Source organism: Salvelinus namaycush, chromosome 7 (genome assembly GCF_016432855.1).
Source record: "Salvelinus namaycush isolate Seneca chromosome 7, SaNama_1.0, whole genome shotgun sequence".
Classification (NCBI taxonomy): Eukaryota; Metazoa; Chordata; class Actinopteri; order Salmoniformes; family Salmonidae; genus Salvelinus; species Salvelinus namaycush.
The window spans coordinates 59705631-59730215 of NC_052313.1; the positions used below are offsets into that span (position 1 = coordinate 59705631).

Consider the following 24585-nt stretch of genomic DNA (forward strand, 5'->3'; position numbering starts at 1 on the left):
GTGTGACTTTCCCTGGCAACAACATTTTAATAAATCTAACCTCCCCATGACAGCAGCAACCATCTTGTCAGCAATTAAAAGCTCAGAAGTGGGTTTGACTGAAACTTGATCTTTCATCACAAGTATAGGATCATAAGGTGAACGAGTCCAAGCATCTTCTGACAGGTGGCTGTTTTCATTAGGCCTGCGGTAGCCTTGTGTTCTCAGGAAACCAGTCGTATTCTCAGAACCTCATAGGCAGGTGTGGCCCAGACATGAGGAGTATGAACGTAGGCGGTTTCCGCCTTCTGATCGTGTCTGAAGGGCACAACACTCAAAACAGGTGTTAACACACACACACACACAGAGGTCTCCTGAAGAGGAGACCTTACAGTTTATCATAACACAATGTATTAACCGTTTAAAAGGTTTAACCCTTTCAATAGCCACATTAGCAGCTAATTATATTTCATTTTTGTGGGGGTAAATACAGATGACTATCTTTGTCATCTTGTCCCAGAAATTTACACGGTTATCAAAACGTCATTCCAGGGTAAGCCTACATGAAACACAGCCCTTATTTAAGTGTTGGGAAAAAATGAATGGTGGAAACAGGATTGGAACCATTTCATGTTTGACTGCTAGGTTTTATGGGTATTATGATTTATACTGTGGTACTCTATTGGTATGCAGCTACTTGGGTGTGGATGAGGTGAGATGGCGGATAAGAAAAAAATGGGATTTCAATGGGGGATTGCACAAGCTTTCTGGAAGATCTGATGGAGAAGATGGTGGACAAGAAGAAAAGTGGAATGTTTTGAGTGAATATGGAATGGAGGATGACACAGAGCCTTTAGAAGAGCTACAGGAGGGAAGTGAATGTGACGAGTGAGGATGAATTAACTGCGATGGCAGGTGTGGTGAGGAAGGAGCTGAGTGTAGAGGGAAGCAGTGTGGAGAGGAAGGAGCTGAGTGTAGAGGGAAGCAGTGTGGTGTAGACGGAAGCAGTGTGGAGAGGAAGGAGCTGAGTGTATAAGGAAGCAGTGTGGTAAAGCCGAGGTATAACAGAGCCCTCAGGTGACCAAAAGCCCTGTCCGCCTCAGCCGACCACTGCAAACGCACCGGTCCCCCCTTCAGCAGTGAGGTAATGGGAGCTGCTACCTGACCAAAGCCCCGGATGAACCTCCGGTAGTAGTTGGCAAACCCGAGAAACCGCTGCACTTTCTTTACCGTGGTGGGAGTCGGCCAATTACGCACAGCTGAAATGCGGTCACTCTCCATCTCCACCCCTGATGTGGAAATGCGATACCCTAGGAAGGAGACGGCCTGCTGGATGAACAGGCATTTCTCAGCCTTGACGTACAGGTCATACTCCAACAGTCGTCCAAGTATCCTGCGCACCAAGGACACATACTCGGCGCGTGTAGCGGAGTATATCAGAATGTCATCGATATACACCACTACACCCTGCCCGTGCAGGTTCCTGAAAATCTCGTCTACAAAGGATTGGAAGACTGATGGAGCATTCATCAACCCGTATGGCATGACAAGGTACTCATAATGGCCTGATGTGGTACTAAACGCCGTCTTCCACTCTTCTCCCTCCCGGATACGCACCAGGTTGTAAGCGCTCCTGAGATCCAATTTTGTGAAGAAGTGTGCCCCGTGCATTGACTCGATCGCACTGGCTATGAGAGGTAGCGGGTAACTGTACCTCACAGTGATTTGGTTAATGCCTCGATAGTCAATACACGGGCGCAGACCTCTATCCTTCTTCTTCACAAAAAAGAAACTCGAGGAGGCAGGTGAAGTGGAGGGCCGAATGTACCCCTGCCCCAGAGATTCGGAAACATATGTTTCCATAGCCGTCGTCTCCTCTTGCGACAGGGGATACACGTGACTCCTGGGAAGTGCTACGTTTACCAGGAGATTTATCGCACAATCCCTCCGTCGATGGGGTGGTAATTGAGTCGCCTTCTTCTTACAGAAGGCGAGAGCCAAATCGGTATATTCAGAGGGGATGCGCACGGTGGAGACCTGGTCTAGGCTTTCCACTGTAGTAGCACCGATGGAAACCCCTAAACACCTCCCCGAGCACTTTCGTGACCACCCCGTGAGAGCGCTCTGTTGCCACGAAATAGTGGGGTCATGACAGGCCAACCAGGGTAGGCCCAGCAACACCGGAAACGCAGGAGAATCAATAAGGAAGAGACTGATTCTCTCCTTGTGACCCTCCTGCGTAACCATGCCCAGTGGAGCGGTGGCCTCCATAGTCGACCATTAGGGTCAGGGCTAACTATCTAGGGCGTGCACAGGGAAGGGCATATCCACAGGAACAATGGGGATCCCTAAAAATGATCTGTCAATAAAATTCCTGAATCTACGAGCGCCTTAAGCTGGGAATGCGGGGAAAACTCAAGAAAATTAATAAACAAAAACATGTGAGCAACCAGGGACTCTGGGTGAGCCTGGTGCCGACTCACCTGGGGTGACACGAGAGTGCCCTGTCTGCTGCCTCGACTCCCAGAGGAACCTCCCCAGCACCGACTGGCAGTGTGCCCTCTGCGGCCACAGATGGTGCATGGAATGGCCCCGCCTCCTGTCGCCCTAAGTGCAGCACCTCCCAGCTCCATGGGCGTCGGCGCGGTGGTGATGGGGGATGGAATCGACAGACCCCGATCTGGATGTCCGCGGGTAGCCAGCACGTTATCCAGCCGGATGGACAGGTCCGCCAGCTGCTTGAATGTGAGAGTGGTGTCCCTGCAGGCCAACTCCCGACGGACGTCCTCGTGCAAACTGCACCGGTAGTGATCGATTAGGGCCTTGTCCTTCCATCATGAACTCCTGTGCGCTCCTCGTCCCCTGCCTCAGGTGCACGAGACGTTCACCCGCCGCTCTACCCTCAGGCGGGTGGTCAAAGACTGCCCGAAAGCGGCGGGTGAAATCCATAAGGCGTTGGCCCACTCCAGGGCCTTCCCTGAGAGGCAGGAGACAAGGACGGCCACGCTCTCACGGCCTGAGGGAGCCAGGTGGACGGTTGCCAGGTAGAGCTCTAGCTGGAGCAAGAACCCCTGACATCCCGCCGCCGTACCATCATACTCCCTCGGGAGGGCGAGCCGGATCCCACTGGGACCAGGTGAAGGAGGGGTCATTATAGGTGAAACTGGTGGTGCTGGTGGAGACGCTGGAGGAACTCCTCCTCTCTTCCATCGCTCCATTGTGTGCAGCACGCGGTCCATGGCGCTGCCGAGATGCTGGGGAATAGTAGAGGCCTGCTGGACTCGCTCCTCGACCCCTACTGCAGGGGCACCTGCTCCTGCTGACTCCATTTGAGGTGCGTGTTTCTGTCAAGGCTTTGGGTAACTGGTGAAAAGGAGTCAAGCGCAGGAGAGTTGAGATGCGTGGACAAGGTATTTAATACACGAAAAAACACCAGTATAGAAACAATAGAACGGTGCGTGAAATATACCGGTACCACGAATAAACGGGCGTAGATACAAAGCCCGGCAACAAAATACCAGCCGTCAGATACAGCCATCAACATAGAACAAACACGCACACATACATGTGGGAAACAGAGGGTTAAATACTGAACATGTAATGGATTGGCGATGGCTAGAAGACCGGTGACTTCGAGCGCCGCCCGAACAAGGAGAGGGACCGACTTCGGCGGAAGTCGTGACAGTTCCTCTTATAGAATATTAGCTCAACAGTATTGTGGAGCTCCTGTGCCTAAATATAAACAGCACCGGCACCTTTTTCAGTCCAAGTCAAGCACTGAATTAGATAATTGAACATATAATATACACTGCTCAAAACAATAAAGGGAACACTAAAATAACACATCCTAGATCTGAATGAAATATTCTTATTAAATACTTTTTTCTTTACATAGTTGAATGTGCTGACAACAAAATCACACACAAATGATCAATGGAAATCAAATTTATCAACCCATGGAGGTCTGGATTTGGAGTCCCACTCAAAATTTAAAGAGAAAAAGCACACTACAGGCTGATCCAACTTTGATGTAATGTCCTTAAAACAAGTCAAAATGAGGCTCAGTAGTGTGTGTGGCCGCCACGTACCTGTATGACCTCCCTACAACACCTGGGCATGCTCCTGATGAGGTGGCGGATGGTCTCCTGAGGGATCTCCTCCCAGACCTGGACTAAAGCATCCGCCAACTCCTGGACAGTCTGTGGTGCAACGTGGTGTTGGTGGATGGAGCGAGACATGATGTCCCAGATGTGCTCAATTGGATTCAGTTCTGGGGAACGGGCGGGCCAGTCCATAGCATCAATGCCTTCCTCTTGCAGGAACTGCTGACACACTCCAGCCACATGAGGTCTAGCATTGTCTTGCATTAGGAGGAACCCAGGGCCAACCGCACCAGCAAATGGTCTCACAAGGGGTCTGAGGATCTCATCTCGGTACCTAATGGCAGTCAGGCTACCTCTGGCGAGCACATGGAGGGCTGTGCGGACCCCCAAAGAAATGCCACCCCACACCATGACTGACCCACCGCCAAACCGGTCATGCTGGAGGATGTTGCAGGCAGCAGAACGTTCTCCACGGCGTCTCCAGACTGTCACATGTGCTCAGTATGAACCTGCTTTCATCTGTGAAGAGCACAGATGGCGAATTTGCCAATCTTGGTGTTCTCTGGCAAATGCCAAACGTCCTGCACGGTGTTGGGCTGTAAGCACAACCCCCACCTGTGGACGTCGGGTCCTCATTACCACCCTCATGGAGTCTGTTTCTGACCGTTTGAGCAGACACGTGCACATTTGTGGCCTGCTGGAGGTCATTTTGCAGGGCTCTGGCAGTGCTCCTCCTTGCACAAAGGCGGAGGTAGCGGTCCTGCTGCTGGGTTGTTGCCCTCCTACGGCCTCCACATCTCCTGATGTACTGGCCTGTCTCCTGGTAGCGCCTCCATGCTCTGGACACTACGCTGACAGACACAGCAAACCTTCTTGCCACAGCTCGCATTGATGTGCAATCCTGGATGAGCTGCACTACCTGAGCCACTTGTGTGGGTTGTAGACTCCGTCTCATGCTACCACTAGAGTGAAAACACTGGCAGCATTCAAAAGTGACCAAAACATCAGCCAGGAAGCATAGGAACTGAGAAGTGGTCTGTGGTCACCACCTGCAGAACCACTCCTTTATTGGGGGTGTCTTGCTAATTGCCTATAATTTCCACCTGTTGTCTATTCCATTTGCACAACAGCATGTGAAATGTATTGTCAATCAGTGTTGCTTCCTAAGTGGACAGTTTGATTTCACAGAAGTGTGATTGACTTGGAGTTACATTGTGTTTAAGTGTTCCCTTTATTTTTTTGAGCAGTGTATTTTTAGAGAATAAAGTGCCAGAACTGTCAAGACAATAACTTTTTGTGTCTTTCTCATTGTTACTACAGGACTAGAATTAAGTCTGAGGCCGGTAACATCAACAGTGAGGACAAACCCAGCCTGCCTCTCTCCTTCCACACTGAGTCCAAACCCACAGTCACTGGGTCCTGATTGTGACAGTGGGGCCCAGTTTGCACTGCAGAATCCAGAGATGGCATCATCTGTGAAGCTGGAACACTGCAGTCAAACACTGGAGCTGAATGTCAACATTAAAGATGAAGAAGAGGAGGAGAAGATTGGGACATCTGTTAATCATGGTAAGAGCAGGTTCTATCTAACTAAGTTTGTTGTTCATTCCAACTTCCCACTGTGTATGAAAAGTTGCAGTAGAACTGTTTCATGATGAACTGTTTCAATGAGAAGGTAGATGTTATTTCATGCTACTGACACTTGCATGGTTTGACACCAGTATTGCCAGCATTTGTTTTATTAACTGAGCTATCTGGAGTGCTCAGAGAGTAGACTAAAGTAGTGAAGTAGACAAACTGCCAGTGTTTTAAAGTTCTATGAAGTGAGTCTGTAGTTACTAACCCTTGTGATAGTGAGTGGAGGATGACACGCCCCTTTTTAGCTTTCATCTCTTACCCACTTTTAGAATAGTTTTATTCCCCTGTATTGTACAGCCTACTGATATGAATACATATGTCACCCGGTACAGACAGAAGAGGACCGGCCACCCCTTTGAGCCTGGTTCCTCTCTGTTTCTTCCAAGGTTCCTGCTTTCTAGGGAGTTTTTCGTGGCCACTGTGCTTCTACACCTGCATTGGTTGCTCTTTGGGGATTTCGGGTTGGTTTCTGTAAAGGACTTTGTTACAACTTATGTAAAAAGAGCTTCATAAAATACATTTGATTGACATGTATATCACACCAATTGTCTGGTTGTTCTGATATTGTTCACACAGGAGACAATGTTGAGACATTCTCTACATCCAGAGAGCATCAGCAGGAAGATCACAGAGCAAAGAGGTCTCACCACTGCCCACATTGTAAGGAGATTTTCCCATTTCTATCAAAGCTAAAAATACACCTAAAAATACACACAGGAGAAAAGCTTTACTCCTGCTCTGAATGTGGAAAATGCTTCAAAACGTCAACTGCGCTAAAAGTTCATCATGGAACACACAGAGGAGAGAAGCATTTCTCCCGCTCTGACTGTGGAAAGAGTTTCTCTCATCGGGACACCTTAAAAAGACATGAACATATACACACAGGAGAGAAGCCTTACTCCTGCTCTGACTGTGGAGAGAGTTTCTCTCATCGGGACACCTTAAAACGACATGAACATATACACACAGGAGAGAAGCCTTACTCCTGCTCTGACTGTGGAAAGAGTTTCTCTCATCGGGACACCTTAAAACGACATGAACATATACACACACAGGAGAGAAGCCTTACTCCTGCTCTGACTGTGGAAAGAGTTTCTCTCATCGGGACACCTTAAAACGACATGAACATATACACACACAGGAGAGAAGCCTTACTCCTGCTCTGACTGTGGAAAGAGTTTCTCTGAACTGGGCAACTTAAAACGACATGAACATATACACACAGGAGAGAAGCCTTACTCCTGCTCTGACTGTGGAAGGAGTTTCTCTCAACTGGGCACCTTAAAACGACATGAACATATGCACACCGGAGAGAAGCCTTACTCCTGCTCTGAATGTGGGGTGAGTTTCTCTCAACCGGTCACCTTAAAAAAACATGAACGTACACACAAAGGAGAGAAGCCTTACTTCTGCTCTGACTGTGGAAAGAGTTTCTCTCAACCAAGCCACCTAAAACAACATGAACGTATACACACAGGAGAGAAGCCTTACTCCTGCTCTGACTGTGGAAAGAGGTTCTCTCATCGGAACACCTTAAAACATCACGAACATATACACACAGGAGAGAAGCCTTACTCCTGCTCTGACTGTGGAAAGAGTTTCTCTGGACCAAGCAACCTAAAACAACATGAACATATACACACAGGAGATAAGCCTTACTCCTGCTCTGAATGTGGGGTGAGTTTCTCTCAACTGGTCACCTTAAAAAAACATGAACGTATACACACAGGAGAGAAGCCTTACTTCTGCTCTGACTGTGGAAAGAGTTTCTCTCAACCAAGCCACCTAAAACAACATGAACGTATACACACAGGAGAGAAGCCTTACTCCTGCTCTGAATGTGGAAAATGCTTCAAAACATCAACTGCACTAAAAGTTCATCAGAGAACACACACAGGAGAGAAGCCTTACTTCTGCTCTGACTGTGGAAACAGTTTCTCTCGGCCATGCCACCTAAAACAACATGAACGTATACACACAGGAGAGAAGCCTTACTTCTGCCCTGACTGTGGAAAGAGTTTCTCTCAACTGGGCACCTTAAAACAACATGAACGTATACACAAAAGAGAGAAGCCTTACTCCTTTTCGGACTGTGGGGCAAGTTTCTCTCGTCCGGACACCTTAAAACGATCTGAACATATACACACACTGGAGAGAAGCCTTACTCCTTCTCTGACTGGAAAGTGTTTCTCTTGAATGTGCCATTTAAAAAGACACCAAGGGAAACAAGAGAGGAGCCTTACCACTGATCTGACTGTAGAAAATGTTAAAACACCAGCTGAGCTTAAAGGTCATTAGAGAAAAGACAAAGGAGAGAAGCCTTACTTCTGCTCTCAATGTGGCAAGAGTTTTTCCCAATTGGGCAATGTAGAAACACACCAACGGATACACACTTGAGAGAAGCCTTATCACTGCACTGACTGTGGGAAGAGATTCTACAGATTGGGCCATTTAAAAAGACACCAATGTAAACATAAAGGAGAGAAGCCTCATCAGTTCTCTCAGACCAGCTAAGATTAGACACTCCACTTAATTCTCATGTCATTAAATAACTGGCAACGTTGAATTGGATCAAATGAAGAAAGTGTAGAACACTATTGTAATCCTATAGTTTCTCACTGTGAGAGAACAATGCAGAGGAAAGGGAGCGTTATAGAATGTTAGCCTCTCTTTACTGATCAGTGTGCACCTTGTCAGTTTTGGTGTGAGAGAGAATAAAGTAGACGGCACACGTCAAACGTTTGATTCATGACCCTATGTCCGGATGACGTGTGCATGCCCATATTTGGGCATTCCGGTCAGGACATCCTGGCGGGAAGTGATCACGTGGTTATGCCCATATATGGGCATCCTGTTCCTGTTCTCACGCCTTAGTGAGTGCGGCAATATTTATATGATGCCTTTAAAGTTGTCATGATGATTGATGTCTAGGGACCTCTTTGAACTGGGGAGATGAACATTTCAAAGAGTTTGAACCCCCAGAACACTAAACAAGATTTTAAAAATCAGCATGGATTTTGTGATCAGTGGCAAAGCAGTGATGACTGTAACAACGGAAGCAGGACCTCGGTTAAAACATAAAGGGCCAAGTATCAAGCCACAATATACGATGCGCCAAAAAAGCGGTTTCTAAGTGTGTATAGAACCCAAATACCGCCCACAACTGCTCTGAAAGATCAAGTGCTGATGTCTAATGGACTTCAATGGGGGTATCGGTTTGATTACCTGGCCTGTAGAGTGAACCTCTATACGGTAGCCGAAGGAGAAGAATATACAGACCAGACTTTAGGAGTGGACTACGGGCTTGAAGACTGGATGGTTTTTCGCAAGGTTGTGTGTCCCGAACTGAGCCTTATCACCAAGGGTTATAGCTTGTTCACGGGCTACGAGACCCGTTGGGAAGGTGCCCCTGACTCCTCAGGAAGAATATTTCACAGGGTGAAAATACAAAGAAAGAATGGACTTCCATGTGGCTACGTGGAGTTCTATATCAGCAACGAGGAAACCCGCAACCAAAACATTCGTGATGGTGGCCTGACTGGGGATTTTAGGTTGCGCATGCTTATTCCTTTTAAAATTTGGGATCTAATGGAATTGAAAATGTTACAGCTGTTGGACGCTCTCTTTGTACAGAGCCAACAGCGGCAGAGCATTGTTCATGTAAAGAAGTGCATAATATATACGAATCCTGAGGATTATGATTCAAAGGAGCCCCAAGAAGGTACATCCTCAGAAGGGACAGCCTCCGAAGAAAACTAAGTACGCGGCTGCGTTAACCACGCCCTGATACCCAAAGGACTGGTTCAACAATAAAAGGAGTGCCCTTAAAGCCTCCAGTTCTTCATTTCATCATACACCATGGATATTCATACAACATACCAGGACTCCGATACGACATGGGGGCCAGACCCTAAGGACTCTATGCCTCGCAGCCCGACATTCTACTCCCCCCTGGCGAGACCCACGACACCCCCTACATTTACACAGCCTGAGGATGTGTTTGATGGGGTAGTCAGTACTATTTTTGTGGACACCATCGAGGCCTCTGTAGCCACACTTTTAGACGTGGTGATTGGAGAATATATAAGAGAAAAATGCATCGGTTGTGAGATCAATCAAACCAGCCAGCGCGTCATCCGTGCCTATACGACCCGCCAAGATACTACTTCTTCAACCATTTTGAGGAGCTGGTGAAAAGACTGTGGTCCTGCAGGTTTATACCATCGCTGGTCAGAGCCCTGGAGTCTATGGGTCTTGTGCCGTCTATCCCCAGAGTTTACGGGGTAACCGAGGCATTCCTACATGAACTGAAGGAGGCAATCTACGTCCACGAGAAACTCAAAGAAATCCGACAATAAATACCGGGAAGCTGTGGTGGCTGATGTGATGACTTTCTGGCTCAATAAACCCCAAGAGACCGAGTGACATTTTGTTATTTAGTTGTAAAGCAATGGGTAACTATGTGTCTACGATGTTAGAGAGAATAAATAAAATTCTTCTTTTGAGAGAACTTACAAATGTTATGCATCAGATTATTGAAAATAAAGTGAACAATGTATCGTTCTACACGACACACAATGCCTGGGTTAATGAAGAGCGTGTGCTGAAAATGGAACAAATCATGAATCATGTACGACATACGGGCGAGAGTCTGCAATGGACACAACTGGTATCACGTCTTGTGGATGATTCTGAAGAATTAGAAACAACTTTGTCTAAGATTTTACTTTATTTGTTTGAAACACCATTTAATTGTAACGTGTATCATATTTGTTGTTTATATGCTTATATATCGGACATGTGTGTATTTAAAAATTCAGCGACACAAGCCTGTAAATCTAAACCAAATATACAGGGTGTTGCATGCTGTGATCGTTGAGAAAACTGGGACATGTATCCTGCAAAGAATCCTGAATTGTCTGTATACGTAATACTAGATGCATAAAATAAAAATTCTAAAATGAAAGTGAAATGTTGTCATTATTTGAAAGTGGCTCATTAACGTTATTGTACCTCAGCGAGGCAAGAAGGATGGCGGAGCAGATGTTGAAAAACATTTATTATAATCCCTCTAACCCCGGGTCTTATGGGGGTAAAGAGCATTTCCAGAGAGCTATAGCCGAAGAAACAGGTAGCCTGTTAAGCGATGCTAAAGTGAATGAGTCAGAGCAGGATGCATTAGGATGCATCAGAGCAGGATGCATTAACTCTCCATAAACCTGTAAGAAAACAATTTCCAAGAAATATAGTTTTTTCTACGCATCCCTTGTCCCAATTTCAGGCGGATCTATGTGACATGCAGGCCCTTGCAGATAAAAATGATGGAAATCGCTACATGCTAACGGTTATAGATATTTTCTCTAAAATAGCATTTGTAAGGGGCTTAAAAAAATAAGAGCGGGGCAGAGGTGACCCGGGCCTTTGACTATCTTGAAGGAAGGAGGAGCCCCCAAGAAAGTGCAGACTGATGGCGGAAAATAATTTTTTTATAATACTTTTCAGAAACTCATGAAGAAGCACAATATCGTACATTTTGCTACAGGCTCGGATTTGAAAGCTTCAGTTGTTGAACGCTTTAACAGAACTCTGAAGGAGCGGATGTGGAGATATTTTACAGCTCACAACACGCATAGATATATCGATATAGTTCAAGATTTAGTGAAGGGATACAACAGCAGTTACCATAAGAGTATACGTATGAAGCCCTCCGAGGTCTCTTCTGAAAACTCTTTTCAAGTCTTTAAAAATCTGTATGGTTTGTTCCCCTTTCGTCGTAAGAAAAAAATAAAAATTCTATTCATAGTGGGGGACTTGGTGCATATATCCAAGCTGAGGGGTGTTTTTGACAAAAAATATGAGCAAGGTAACAGCGATGAGTTGTTAACCGTTACCGAGTGTCTGCCACGCATACCCCCGGTCTACAAGTTAAAAGATTATGACGGGGAACTTATAGCGGGATCTTTTTATGAGAAGGAATTACAGAAGGTACAGTTGGGTAAAGACAAAGTCTTTCACGTGGAGGAGATTCTAGATCAAAAGAGAGAAAAGGGTAAAAAAAATCATGGTACACACCGGCTTCTACCTGACTTTCCCCACTTATGCGTCTGCACATATATATCGTAATAATCAGAGTTCGAATTATACTACCAATTTTCCAAAGCCTATAGAGTTATCAGAGGCCTGGGAAGTAGGTCTCAGCGAGATTACATACCCCCATAGTTGGTATAATATCAAAGATAAGGACCGTGATTTTTATTGCAAAATGTTATCTGAACCTGCAAAACTTATTAAGCTTAAAAAAGGATTCTATAGAACCGTCGACAGGATCGTCTCAGAGTTGAATGAACTCCTAACCCTGAACAATATGGAAACATTCCTGATCTACAACCCTATATACATAAACGGGTACAAATCTCAGGGGATGCTGACGGGGGTATAAAGACCAGCGGTAATTTAGCCTACATGTTGGGGATGGGTCCCAATAAATGGACGTATGTGAAAGATAAATTATTCCCATTCCCTGCGGATATACATGCAGGATTTTACAACATATTTGTGTATACCGACATCATATCCTATCAAAGGGTCGGAGACAGCTGTGTGCCCCTCCTGAGAACAATTCATATAGACGGAAAGGATGGGGACATAGTCACTCACCTACGACAAGCCACACTACGTACCTGTAAGCAAGAAATATATTGAAAACATTCTGGTTGAGCTTAAAACGGATCAGAACGAAAACATTGAATTTTCTTATGGTAAAACGATTGTAAAACTCCACTTTAGACCTTCCAAAACCTCTCTACATATATAATATTTGTATTATATATATTTATAAACATAATACAAATACATTTAAAAAGGGTTATGGACCATCAACAACTCGACCCTAACCGCTATGTCTCATACAATGTTGATCAAGTGGGTAATGGACTACCCGGCTATTATGGATCCCCGACCATGTACGGTTCGGGGATAGGAGGTATATTTCGTAACCTCTTTAGGATGGTTTTACCGTTTATGAAGAGAGGCTTCAGCATAGCCAAACCACATTTAAAATCAGCGGCTAAAAATATAGTAAGTGAGGTTGTAGCCAATGCTAAGACCAGAAGGGCGTCACCAGATGCCGAGCATCAAGAAGGCTCGGGGCTTATGATGTTGTCTCGAAGACCAAAAAAGAGACCTCCGGGTATAAGGCGCAGGGTTGCCCTTAAAAAGCGAAGGTTAACCGTTAAAAGAAACTCAGTAAGTCAAAGACGTGGTAAAGTGAGGAGGTCTGGACCAAAAACGACAAAAAGAATACTCAGAAGTATTTTCTAAAAGAACAAGCAACATGGCTTTTTTACACCGCATGTCCTCTGAAGCTATAAAGACAGAGCTCGATCTTTTCACAGCCCCCTTAACCCAACATTCAATAGAGAGGTCCAGTTATGTGGAGATAGCCCCACTCTCTGTCATTACCGACAACGGTCCTATAGAATTTTTCATACCAGGCCACGGTGACAACTATCTGGACTTCAACAACACCTTGGTGCATTTGCGTCTAAAAGTGACCAAAAGAGATGGCACTAGTATTGCAGGCGATGCCAGTGAGTCTCATTAATTACCCAGTGGCCACCATCTTCTCCCAAGTGGATGTGACTTTGGGTGAACGCCTAATCAGTCAAAGCAGTGCCACATACCCTTATAGGACCATCATGGAGTGTTTACTCAACTACTCCGAAGACACTCTCAAGACACAATTCAGCGCCGGGCTGTTTAGCAAGGATACTGCAGGAGGCTCTATGGAATCGACAGACCCTCCCACTGGTGCAAACAAAGGACTGGAGGCACGCGCTCGCTACTGCACCGAATCTCGAGAGTTTCATTTGCTAGGGCCTATACACTCTGACATTTTCTTTCAAGAACGTTTACTCTTAAATTTGGTTGATTTAAGAGTAAAATTAACCAGGGCCAAGGATGAGTTTTGCCTGATGTCTGCCCAGGACGGGGACTTTAGTTTAAAAGGGGGGCAACGCTTTTTATTAAAAAAGTGTCTGTATCTCCGGCAGTTCGTCTGGGTCACTCGCAGGCTTTGATGAAAGGAAATGCCCTTTACCCTCTCCAAAGAATTACCATGAAAACCTTTAGCATACCTGTGGGCAGTAGAATCTGCAGTCAAGAAAACCTATTTCTAGGCCCTTTACCTCGATACGTGGTTATAGGTCTGGTTGATCACGCCTCTAATACGGGCAGCTTAGATTAAAAAAAAAAAAAAAAAAATCAACACTTCAATGCAGAGTATGTAGCTCTCTGTCAGGAAGGACGTCAGGTCCCTGCTAAGGCTTTCCAACCGCAATTTAATAACCGGATATCTGTGCGAGAATTTTACAATCTATTCCTGGCTACAGGGCGGCATCTAAAAGATCTCTCTTTACCTATTGACAGAAATGATTTTGCAGAGGGTTACACATTGTATGCTTTCAATTTATCCCCTGATGATGACACCTCAGGAAATCTGTCTGTGGTGTCCCAAGGTAACCTCAGGCTGGAAATGCGTTTCCGTACACCTTTAGCCTGTACAGTTAGCATGATTGTTTATGCATGCTCTGATTCAATCTTGGAAGTGAATTCCCGAAGACAGGTCTTAGTGGATTATTATTAAGGACTTAAATCTATGTGAACCTTGGAGGACTCAGAACCAGAGTAAAAGGGAGTATTCCTGTTACTCGTCAACATTTTAAATAATTTTCTCATACAGACTACTTTTTAGTTTCTTGCTCATTGCTTCCCAATGTAGCAGGGCGTGGCTATGATAGTATTGTTCTGAGTGACCGTTCCCATGAGTCATTATTTTATAGGCATACAAAACTAGTATGGTGTTTGCGTCCCAGATGGTTACAGGACCCAGACTTCTTACATTACGTTGGAGTGCATAAAGATGTTTATTTTACATTGAACACTGACCAAACGACAGCGAGTACCAGATGGAAGGCTTTCAAAGCACATATTAGTTATGTGAAATATCACAACAAGATACATATCTAGCAAGATATGTGAAATATTACAGTATTTGTTTGAAAAGTAGCAAAGAATAGCTCCACCTATAACAGTAACGCTAGTTAGTGAAGCCTGAGACTAACGTTACAGTATGGACAGTCCAAAATAGTTGTAGATGATCCACAACACAGGGTCTTTTGCTAGTAGCTACCAAGTAACAGTGGCCCTCCCATATAGCATTCATGTAGTATACCATGATACGTTTACAAAACAAAAAAAGTATCAAAGATCAGAAATGAACAGCCTACGTGAGAAAAAGATGCCATTGAATATGTGCTACATTACCCAAAGTTCCTTTGCATGTGAGTGTCAATCATTTTAGTCCAAGGATATGATCGAAAGGCCTCCATCATTCTTAAATGGAAGAGGTTTGGAACCACCAATACTTTTTTAGGAAGCTGGACACCCGGCCAAACTGAGACATCAGTTGAGAAGGACCTTGGTCAGGGAGGTGACCAAGAAGCCGATGGTCACTCTGACAGAGCTCCTCTGTGGCGAAGGGAGAACCTTCCAGAAGGACAACTATCTCTGCAGCACTCCACTAATCATGCCTTTATGGTAGAGTGCCCAGATGGAAGCCACTCTTCAGTAAAAGGCTCATGACAACCTGCTTGGAGTTTGCCAAAAGACACCGAAAGGACTCAGATCATGAGAAACAAGATTCTCTGGTCTGATAAAACCAAGATTGAACTCTTTGGCCTTAATGTCAAGCATCACGCCTGGAGGAAACCTGGCACCATCCCTACAGTGAAGCATGGTGGTGGCAGGAGCAATTTGTGGGGATGTTTTTCAGCGGCAGGGACTGGGAGACTAGTCAGGATCGATTGAAAGATGAACGGCGCAAAGTTCAACGAAGTACAGATAGATCCTTTATGAAAACCTGCTCCACAGCACTCAGGACCTCACACTGGGGGTGACGGTTCACCTTCCAACAGGACGACTACCCTAAACACAAAGCTAAGACAACACAGACTTGTCCCGACGACACTCCTCTGAATGTCCTTGAGTGGCCCAGCCAAAGCCCAGACTTGAACCCAATCGAATATCTCTGGAGAGATATGAAAATAGCTTTGCGGCGACACGTCTACAGAGAAGAATGCGAGAAACTCCCCAAAACAGCTATGCCAAAGCTTGTAGCGTCATACCGAAGAAGACTCAAGGCTGTAATCGCTGACAACTGTGCTTCATCAAAGTATGGAGTAAGGGTTCTGAATATTGATGTAAATGTGATATTTCTGTTTCGGGAAAAAAATGTAAATGTTCCAATCATTTTTCGTTGACTTTAGAAACAATTAAAATAAGGGCTGTGTTTCGTGTTGGCTTACCCTGGCGTGACATTTTGATAACCATGTAAATCTCTCTCGGACAAGGTGATTTATCAATATATTAGTCTTTATTTCCTCTCGGATTATAAAATGCTAATTAGCATCAAAGTAGACATCATGCAAAACAACCAATCACCGCAAGCTCCTGCATGTCATCTCTAGCTGACACCTTTGCTAACAGGTATTGTGTCAATTTAAAACTTGCACAAGACAGTTCACAGAATTGTAAATTTTAAATAAATGTAGCCTATTTTATTCATTACTAAATTTAGCTAACATTAGTTAACCCAGAGATCCTTACCGTTGCCTAGATTTGTCAGTCTTGTTCTGATCATCATGGCATTTGTAGTTTTATGATAGTGTTGGTCAATTTCTTCAACAGATGATCAGGTCTATATAATTATCAAACATACATTAGTAATGGAACGGAAATACTTTTTGTTTAAGTATTAAAATTCTCCTTTAGTAATACAATTGTAGGCAGCTGTTGGTACAGTATATGATAGCTCTCCCCAGGTTCTGCAAAATGTCTAAGACATCCTGTAACTCATATAGCCTCCCCAGTCCTCCGTGTGACTTTCCCTGGCAACAACATTTTAATAAATCTACCCTCCCCATGACAGCAGCAACCATCTTGTCAGCAATTAAAAGCTCAGAAGTGGGTTTGACTGAAACTTGATCTTTCATCACAAGTATAGGATCATAAGGTGAACGAGTCCAAGCATCTTCTGACAGGTGGCTGTTTTCATTAGGCCTGCGGTAGCCTTGTGTTCTCAGGAAACCAGTCGTATTCTCAGAACCTCATAGGCAGGTGTGGCCCAGACAGGAGTATGAACGTAGGCGGTTTCCGCCTTCTGATCGTGTCTGAAGGGCACAACACTCAAAACAGGTGTTAACCCACACACACAGAGGTCTCCTGAAGAGGAGACCTTACAGTTTATCATAACACAATGTATTAACCGTTTAAAAGGTTTAACCCTTTCAATAGCCACATTAGCAGCTAATTATATTTCATTTTTGTGGGGGTAAATACAGATGACTATCTTTGTCATCTTGTCCCAGAAATTTACACGGTTATCAAAACGTAATTCCAGGGTAAGCCTACATGAAACACAGCCCTTATTTAAGTGTTTATAAAATTCCCAACGGGAAAAAATGAATGGTGGAAACAGGATTGGAACCATTTCATGTTTGACTGCTAGGTTTTATGGGTATTATGATTTATACTGTGGTACTCTTGGTATGCAGCTACTTGGGTGTGGATGAGGTGAGACGGCGGATAAGAAAACAAATGGGATTTCAATGGGGGATTGCACAAGCTTTCTGGAAGATCTGATGAAGGAGAAGATGGTGGACAAGAAGAAAAGTGGAATGTTTTGAGTGAATATGGAATGGAGGATGACACAGAGCCTTTAGAAGAGCTACAGGAGGGAAGTGAATGTGACGAGTGAGGATGAATTAACTGCAATGGCAGGTGTAGTGTAGTCAGGGAGGAGCTGAGTGTAGAGGGAAGCAGTGTGGAGAGGAAGGAGCTGAGTGTAGAGGGAAGCAGTGTGGTAAAGCCGAGGTATAACAGAGCCCTCAGGTGACCAAAAGCCCTGTCCGCCTCAGCCGACCACTGCAAACGCACCGGTCCCCCCTTCAGCAGTGAGGTAATGGGAGCTGCTACCTGACCAAAGCCCCGGATGAACCTCCGGTAGTGGTTGGCAAACCCTAGAAACCGCTGCACTTTCTTTACCGTGGTGGGAGTCGGCCAATTACGCACAGCTGAAATGCGGTCACTCTCCATCTCCACCCCTGATGTGGAAATGCGATACCCTAGGAAGGAGACGGCCTGCTGGAAGAACAGGCATTTCTCAGCCTTGACGTACAGGTCATACTCCAACAGTCGTCCAAGTACCCTGCGCACCAAGGACACATACTCGGCGCGTGTAGCGGAGTATATCAGAATGTCATCGATATACACCACCACACCCTGCCCGTGCAGGTTCCTGAAAATCTCGTCTACAAAGGATTGGAAGACTGATGGAGATTCATCAACCCGTATGGCATGACAAGGTACTCATAATGGCCTGATGTGGTACTAAACGCCGTCTTCCACTCTTCTCCCTCCCGGATACGCACCAGGTTGTAAGCGCTCCTGAGATCCAATTTTGTGAAGAAGTGTGCCCCGTGCATTGACTCGATCGCACTGGCTATGAGAGGTAGCGGGTAACTGTACCTCACAGTGATTTGGTTAATGCCTCGATAGTCAATACACGGGCGCAGACCTCTATCCTTCTTCTTCACAAAAAATAAACTCGAGCAGGCAGGTTACGTGGAGGGCAGAATGTACCCCTGCCCCAGAGATTCGGAAACATATGTTTCCATAGCCGCCGTCTCCTCTTGCGACAGGGGATACACGTGACTCCTGGGAAGTGCTACGTTTACCAGGAGATTTATCGCACAATCCCTCCGTCCGGTATATTCAGAGGGGATGCGCACGGTGGAGACCTGGTCTAGGCTTTCCACTGTAGTAGCACCGATGGAAACCCCTAAACACCTCCCCGAGCACTTTCGTGACCACCCCGTGAGAGCGGTCTGTTGCCACGAAATAGTGTGGTCATGACAGGCCAACCAGGGTAGGCCCAGCACCACGGGAAACGCAGGAGAATCAATAAGGAAGAGACTGATTCTCTCCTTGTGACCCTCCTGCGTAACCATGCCAAGTGGAGCGGTGGCCTCCATAGTCGACCATTAGGGTCAGGGCTAACTATCTAGGGCGTGCACAGGGAAGGGCATATCCACAGGAACAATGGGGATGCCTAAAAATGATCTGTCAATAAAATTCCCTGCTGCGCCTGAATCTACGAGCGCCTTAAGCTGGGAATGCGGGGACAACTCAAGAAAATTAATAAACAAAAACATGTGAGCAACCAGGGGCTCTGGGTGAGCCTGGTGCCGACTCACCTGGGGTGACACGAGAGTGCCCTGTCTGCTGCCTCGACTCCCAGAGGAACCTCCCCAGCACCGACCGGCAGTGTGCCCTCTGCGCCCACAGATGGTGCATGGAATGGCCCCGCCTCCTGTCGCCCTAAGTGCAGCACCTCCCAGCTCCATGGGCGTCGGCGCGGTGGTGATGGGGGATGGAATTGACCGACCCCGATCTGGATGTCCGCGGGTAGCCAGCAAGTTATCCAGCCGGGTGGACAGGTCCACCAGCTGGTTGAATGTGAGAGTGGTGTCCCTGCAGGCCAACTCCCGACGGACGTCCTCGTGCAAACTGCACCGGTAGTGATCGATCAGGGCCTTGTCGTTCCATCATGAACTCCTGTGCGCTCCTCGTCCCCTGCCTCAGGTGCACGAGACGTTCACCCGCCGCTCTACCCTCAGGCGGGTGGTCAAAGACTGCCCGAAAGCAGCGGGTGAAATCCCGAAGTGGTCCAACACCGCTTCTTCTTCCCCCCATAAGGCGTTGGCCCACTCCAGGGCCTTTCCTGAGAGGCAGGAGACGAGGGTGGCCACGCTCTCACGGCCTGAGGGAGCCAGGTGGACGGTTGCCAGGTAGAGCTCTAGCTGGAGCAAGAACCCCTGACATCCCGCCGCCGTACCATCATACTCCCTCCGGAGGGCGAGCCGAATCCCGCTGGGACCAGGTGGAGGGGTCATTATAGGTGAAACTGGTGGTGCTGGTGGAGACGCTGGAGGAACTCCTCCTCTCTTCCATTGTGTGCAGCACGCGGTCCATGGCGCTGCCGAGATGCTGGGGAATAGTAGAGGCCTGCTGGACTCGCTCCTCGACCCCTACTGCAGGGGCACCTGCTCCTGCTGACTCCATTTGAGGTGCGTGTTTCTGTCAAGGCTTTGGGTAACTGGTGAAAAGGAGTCAAGCGCAGGAGAGTTGAGATGCGTGGACAAGGTATTTAATACACGAAAAAACACCAGTATAGAAACAATAGAATGGTGCGTGAAATATACCGGTACCACGAATAAACGGGCGTAGATACAAAGCCCGGCAACAAAATACCAGCCGTCAGATACAGCCATCAACATAGAACAAACACGCACACATACATGTGGGAAACAGAGGGTTAAATACTGAACATGTAATGGATTGGCGATGGCTAGAAGACCGGTGACTTCGACCGGCGAGCGCCGCCCGAACAAGGAGAGGGGCCGACTTCGGCGGAAGTCGTGACAGTTCCTCTTATAGAATATTAGCTCAACAGTATTGTGGAGCTCCTGTGCCTAAATATAAACAGCACCGGCACCTTTTTCAGTCCAAGTCAAGCACTGAATTAGATAATTGAACATATAATATACACTGCTCAAAACAATAAAGGGAACACTAAAATAACACATCCTAGATCTGAATGAAATATTCTTATTAAATACTTTTTTCTTTACATAGTTGAATGTGCTGACAACAAAATCACACACAAATGATCAATGGAAATCAAATTTATCAACCCATGGAGGTCTGGATTTGGAGTCCCACTCAAAATTTAAAGAGAAAAACCACACTACAGGCTGATCCAACTTTGATGTAATGTCCTTAAAACAAGTCAAAATGAGGCTCAGTAGTGTGTGTGGCCGCCACGTACCTGTATGACCTCCCTACAACACCTGGGCATGCTCCTGATGAGGTGGCGGATGGTCTCCTGAGGGATATCCTCCCAGACCTGGACTAAAGCATCCGCCAACTCCTGGACAGTCTGTGGTGCAACGTGGTGTTGGTGGATGGAGCGAGACATGATGTCCCAGATGTGCTCAATTGGATTCAGTTCTGGGGAACGGGCGGGCCAGTCCATAGCATCAATGCCTTCCTCTTGCAGGAACTGCTGACACACTCCAGCCACATGAGGTCTAGCATTGTCTTGCATTAGGAGGAACCCAGGGCCAACCGCACCAGCAAATGGTCTCACAAGGGGTCTGAGGATCTCATCTCGGTACCTAATGGCAGTCAGGCTACCTCTGGCGAGCACATGGAGGGCTGTGCGGACCCCCAAAGAAATGCCACCCCACACCATGACTGATCCACCGCCAAACCGGTCATGCTGGAGGATGTTGCAGGCAGCAGAACGTTCTCCACGGCGTCTCCAGACTGTCACGTCTGTCACATGTGCTCAGTATGAACCTGCTTTCATCTGTGAAGAGCACAGATGGCGAATTTGCCAATCTTGGTGTTCTCTGGCAAATGCCAAACGTCCTGCACGGTGTTGGGCTGTAAGCACAACCCCCACCTGTGGACGTCGGGCCCTCATTACCACCCTCATGGAGTCTGTTTCTGACCGTTTGAGCAGACACATGCACATTTGTGGCCTGCTGGAGGTCATTTTGCAGGGCTCTGGCAGTGCTCCTCCTTGCACAAAGGTGGAGGTAGCGGTCCTGCTGCTGGGTTGTTGCCCTCCTACGGCCTCCACATCTCCTGATGTACTGGCCTGTCTCCTGGTAGCGCCTCCATGCTCTGGACACTACGCTGACAGACACAGCAAACCTTCTTGCCACAGCTCGCATTGATGTGCCATCCTGGATGAGCTGCACTACCTGAGCCACTTGTGTGGGTTGTAGACTCCGTCTCATGCTACCACTAGAGTGAAAGCACTGGCAGCATTCAAAAGTGACCAAAACATCAGCCAGGAAGCATAGGAACTGAGAAGTGGTCTGTGGTCACCACCTGCAGAACCACTCCTTTATTGGGGGTGTCTTGCTAATCCACCTGTTGTCTATTCCATTTGCACAACAGCATGTGAAATGTATTGTCAATCAGTGTTGCTTCCTAAGTGGACAGTTTGATTTCACAGAAGTGTGATTGACTTGGAGTTACATTGTGTTTAAGTGTTCCCTTTATTTTTTTGAGCAGTGTATTTTTAGAGAATAAAGTGCCAGAACTGTCAAGACAATAACTTTTTGTGTCTGTTTCTCATTTTTACTACAGGACTAGAATTAAGTCTGAGGCCGGTAACATCAACAGTGAGGACAAACCCAGCCTGCCTCTCTCCTTCCACACTGAGTCCAAACCCACAGTCACTGGGTCCTGATTGTGACAGTGGAGCCCAGTTTGCAATGCAGGATCCAGAAAGGGCATCAGTGAAGCTGGAAGACTGCAGGCAAACACTTGAGCTGAATGTCAACATTAAAGATGAAGAAGAGGAGGAGAAGATTGGGACATCTGTTAATCATGGTAAGAGCAGGTTCTATCTAACTAAGTTTGTTGTTCATTCCAACTTCCCACTGTGTATGAAAAGTTGCAGTAGAACTGTTTCATGATGAACTGTTTCAATGAGAAGGTATATGTTATTTCATGCTACTGACACTTGCATGGTTTGACACCAGTATTGCCAGCATTTGTTTTATTAACTGAGCTATCTGGAGTGCTCAGAGAGTAGACTAAAGAAGTGAAGTAGACAAACTGCCAGTGTTTTAAAGTTCTATGAAGTGAGTCTGTGTAGTTACTAACCCTTGTGATAGTGAGTGGAGGATGACACGCCCCTTTTTAGCTTTCATCTCTTACCCACTTTTAGAATAGTTTTATTCCCCTGTACTGTACAGCCTACTGATATGAATACACATGTCACCCGGTACAGACAGAAGAGGACCGGCCACCCCTTTGAGCCTGGTTCCTCTCTGTTTCTTCCAAGGTTCCTGCTTTCTAGGGAGTTTTTCGTGGCCCTGTGCTTCTACATCTGCATTGCTTGCTCTTTGGGGATTTCGGGTTGGTTTCTGTAAAGGACTTTGTTACAACTTATGTAAAAAGAGCTTCATAAAATACATTTGATTGACATGTATATCACACCAATTGTCTGGTTGTTCTGATATTGTTCACACAGGAGACAATGTTGAGACATTCTCTACATCCAGAGAGCATCAGCAGGAAGATCACAGAGCAAAGAGGTCTCACCACTGCCCACATTGTGAGGAGATTTTCCCATTTCTATCAAAGCTAAAAATACACCTAAAAATACACACAGGAGAAAAGCTTTACTCCTGCTCTGAATGTGGAAAATGCTTCAAAACGTCAACTGCGCTAAAAGTTCATCATGGAACACACAGAGGAGAGAAGCATTTCTCCCGCTCTGACTGTGGAAAGAGTTTCTCTCATCGGGACACCTTAAAACGACATGAACATATACACACAGGAGAGAAGCCTTACTCCTGCTCTGACTGTGGAAAGAGTTTCTCTCATCGGGACACCTTAAAACGACATGAACGTATACACACTGGAGAGAAGCCGTACTCCTGCTCTGACTGTGGAAAGAGTTTCTCTCAACTGGGCACCTTAAAACAACATGAACGTACACACAAAGGAGAGAAGCCTTACTCCTGCTCTGACTGTGGAAAGAGTTTCTCTCGACCAAGCAACCTAAAACAACATGAACATATACACACAGGAGAGAAGCCTTACTCCTGCTCTGAATGTGGGGTGAGTTTCTCTCAACTGTGCAACTTAAAAGCACATGAACGTATACACACAGGAGAGAAGCCTTACTCCTGCTCTGAATGTGGGGTGAGTTTCTCTCAACCGGTCACCTTAAAACAACATGAACGTACACACAAAGGAGAGAAGCCTTACTTCTGCTCTGACTGTGGAAAGAGTTTCTCTCAACCAAGCCACCTAAAACAACATGAACGTATACACACAGGAGAGAAGCCTTACTCCTGCTCTGAATGTGGAAAATGCTTCAAAACATCAACTGCACTAAAAGTTCATCAGAGAACACACACAGGAGAGAAGCCTTACTTCTGCTCTGACTGTGGAAAGAGTTTCTCTCGGCCAAGCCACCTAAAACAACATGAACGTATACACACAGGAGAGAAGCCTTACTCCTGATCTGACTGTGGGGCGAGTTTCTCTCTACTGAGCACCTTAAAAAAACATGAACGTATACACACAGGAGAGAAGCCTTACTCCTGATCTGACTGTGGGGCGAGTTTCTCTCGTCCGGACACCTTAAAACGATCTGAACATATACACACACTGGAGAGAAGCCTTACTCCTGCTCTGACTGGAAAGTGTTTCTCTTGAATGTGCCATTTAAAAAGACACCAAGGGAAACAAGAGAGGAGCCTTACCACTGATCTGACTGTAGAAAATGTTAAAACACCAGCTGAGCTTAAAGGTCATTAGAATAAAGACAAAGGAGAGAAGCCTTACTTCTGCTCTCAATGTGGCAAGAGTTTTTCCCAATTGGGCAATGTAGAAACACACCAACGGATACACACTTGAGAGAAACCTTATCACTGCACTGACTGTGGGAAGAGATTCTACAGATTGGGCCATTTAAAAAGACACCAATGTAAACATAAAGGAGAGAAGCCTCATCAGTTCTCTCAGACCAGCTAAGATTAGACACTCCACTTAATTCTCATGTCATTAAATAACTGGCAACGTTGAATTGGATCAAATGAAGAAAGTGTAGAACACTATTGTAATCCTATAGTTTCTCACTGTGAGAGAACAATGCAGAGGAAAGGGAGCGTTATAGAATGTTAGCCTCTCTTTACTGATCAGTGTGCACCTT

General features: G+C 46.1%; 1 protein-coding gene and 1 pseudogene across 1 annotated transcript; both read left to right on the forward strand.

The window, feature by feature from the left end:
* The first annotated feature begins 2565 nt into the window (after nt 1–2565).
* Nucleotides 2566–8261, forward strand: LOC120050884 (gastrula zinc finger protein XlCGF26.1-like). The gene is given in 5 exon segments (XM_038997408.1): nt 2566–2783; nt 2886–3023; nt 6400–6766; nt 6769–6852; nt 6855–8261. Coding segments are annotated over 5 exon segments (1869 nt in total). The 3' UTR covers nt 7917–8261.
* A 14727-nt stretch (nt 8262–22988) lies between these two features.
* LOC120050886 lies at nt 22989–24290 on the forward strand (annotated as a pseudogene).
* The last annotated feature ends 295 nt before the right edge of the window (nt 24291–24585 follow it).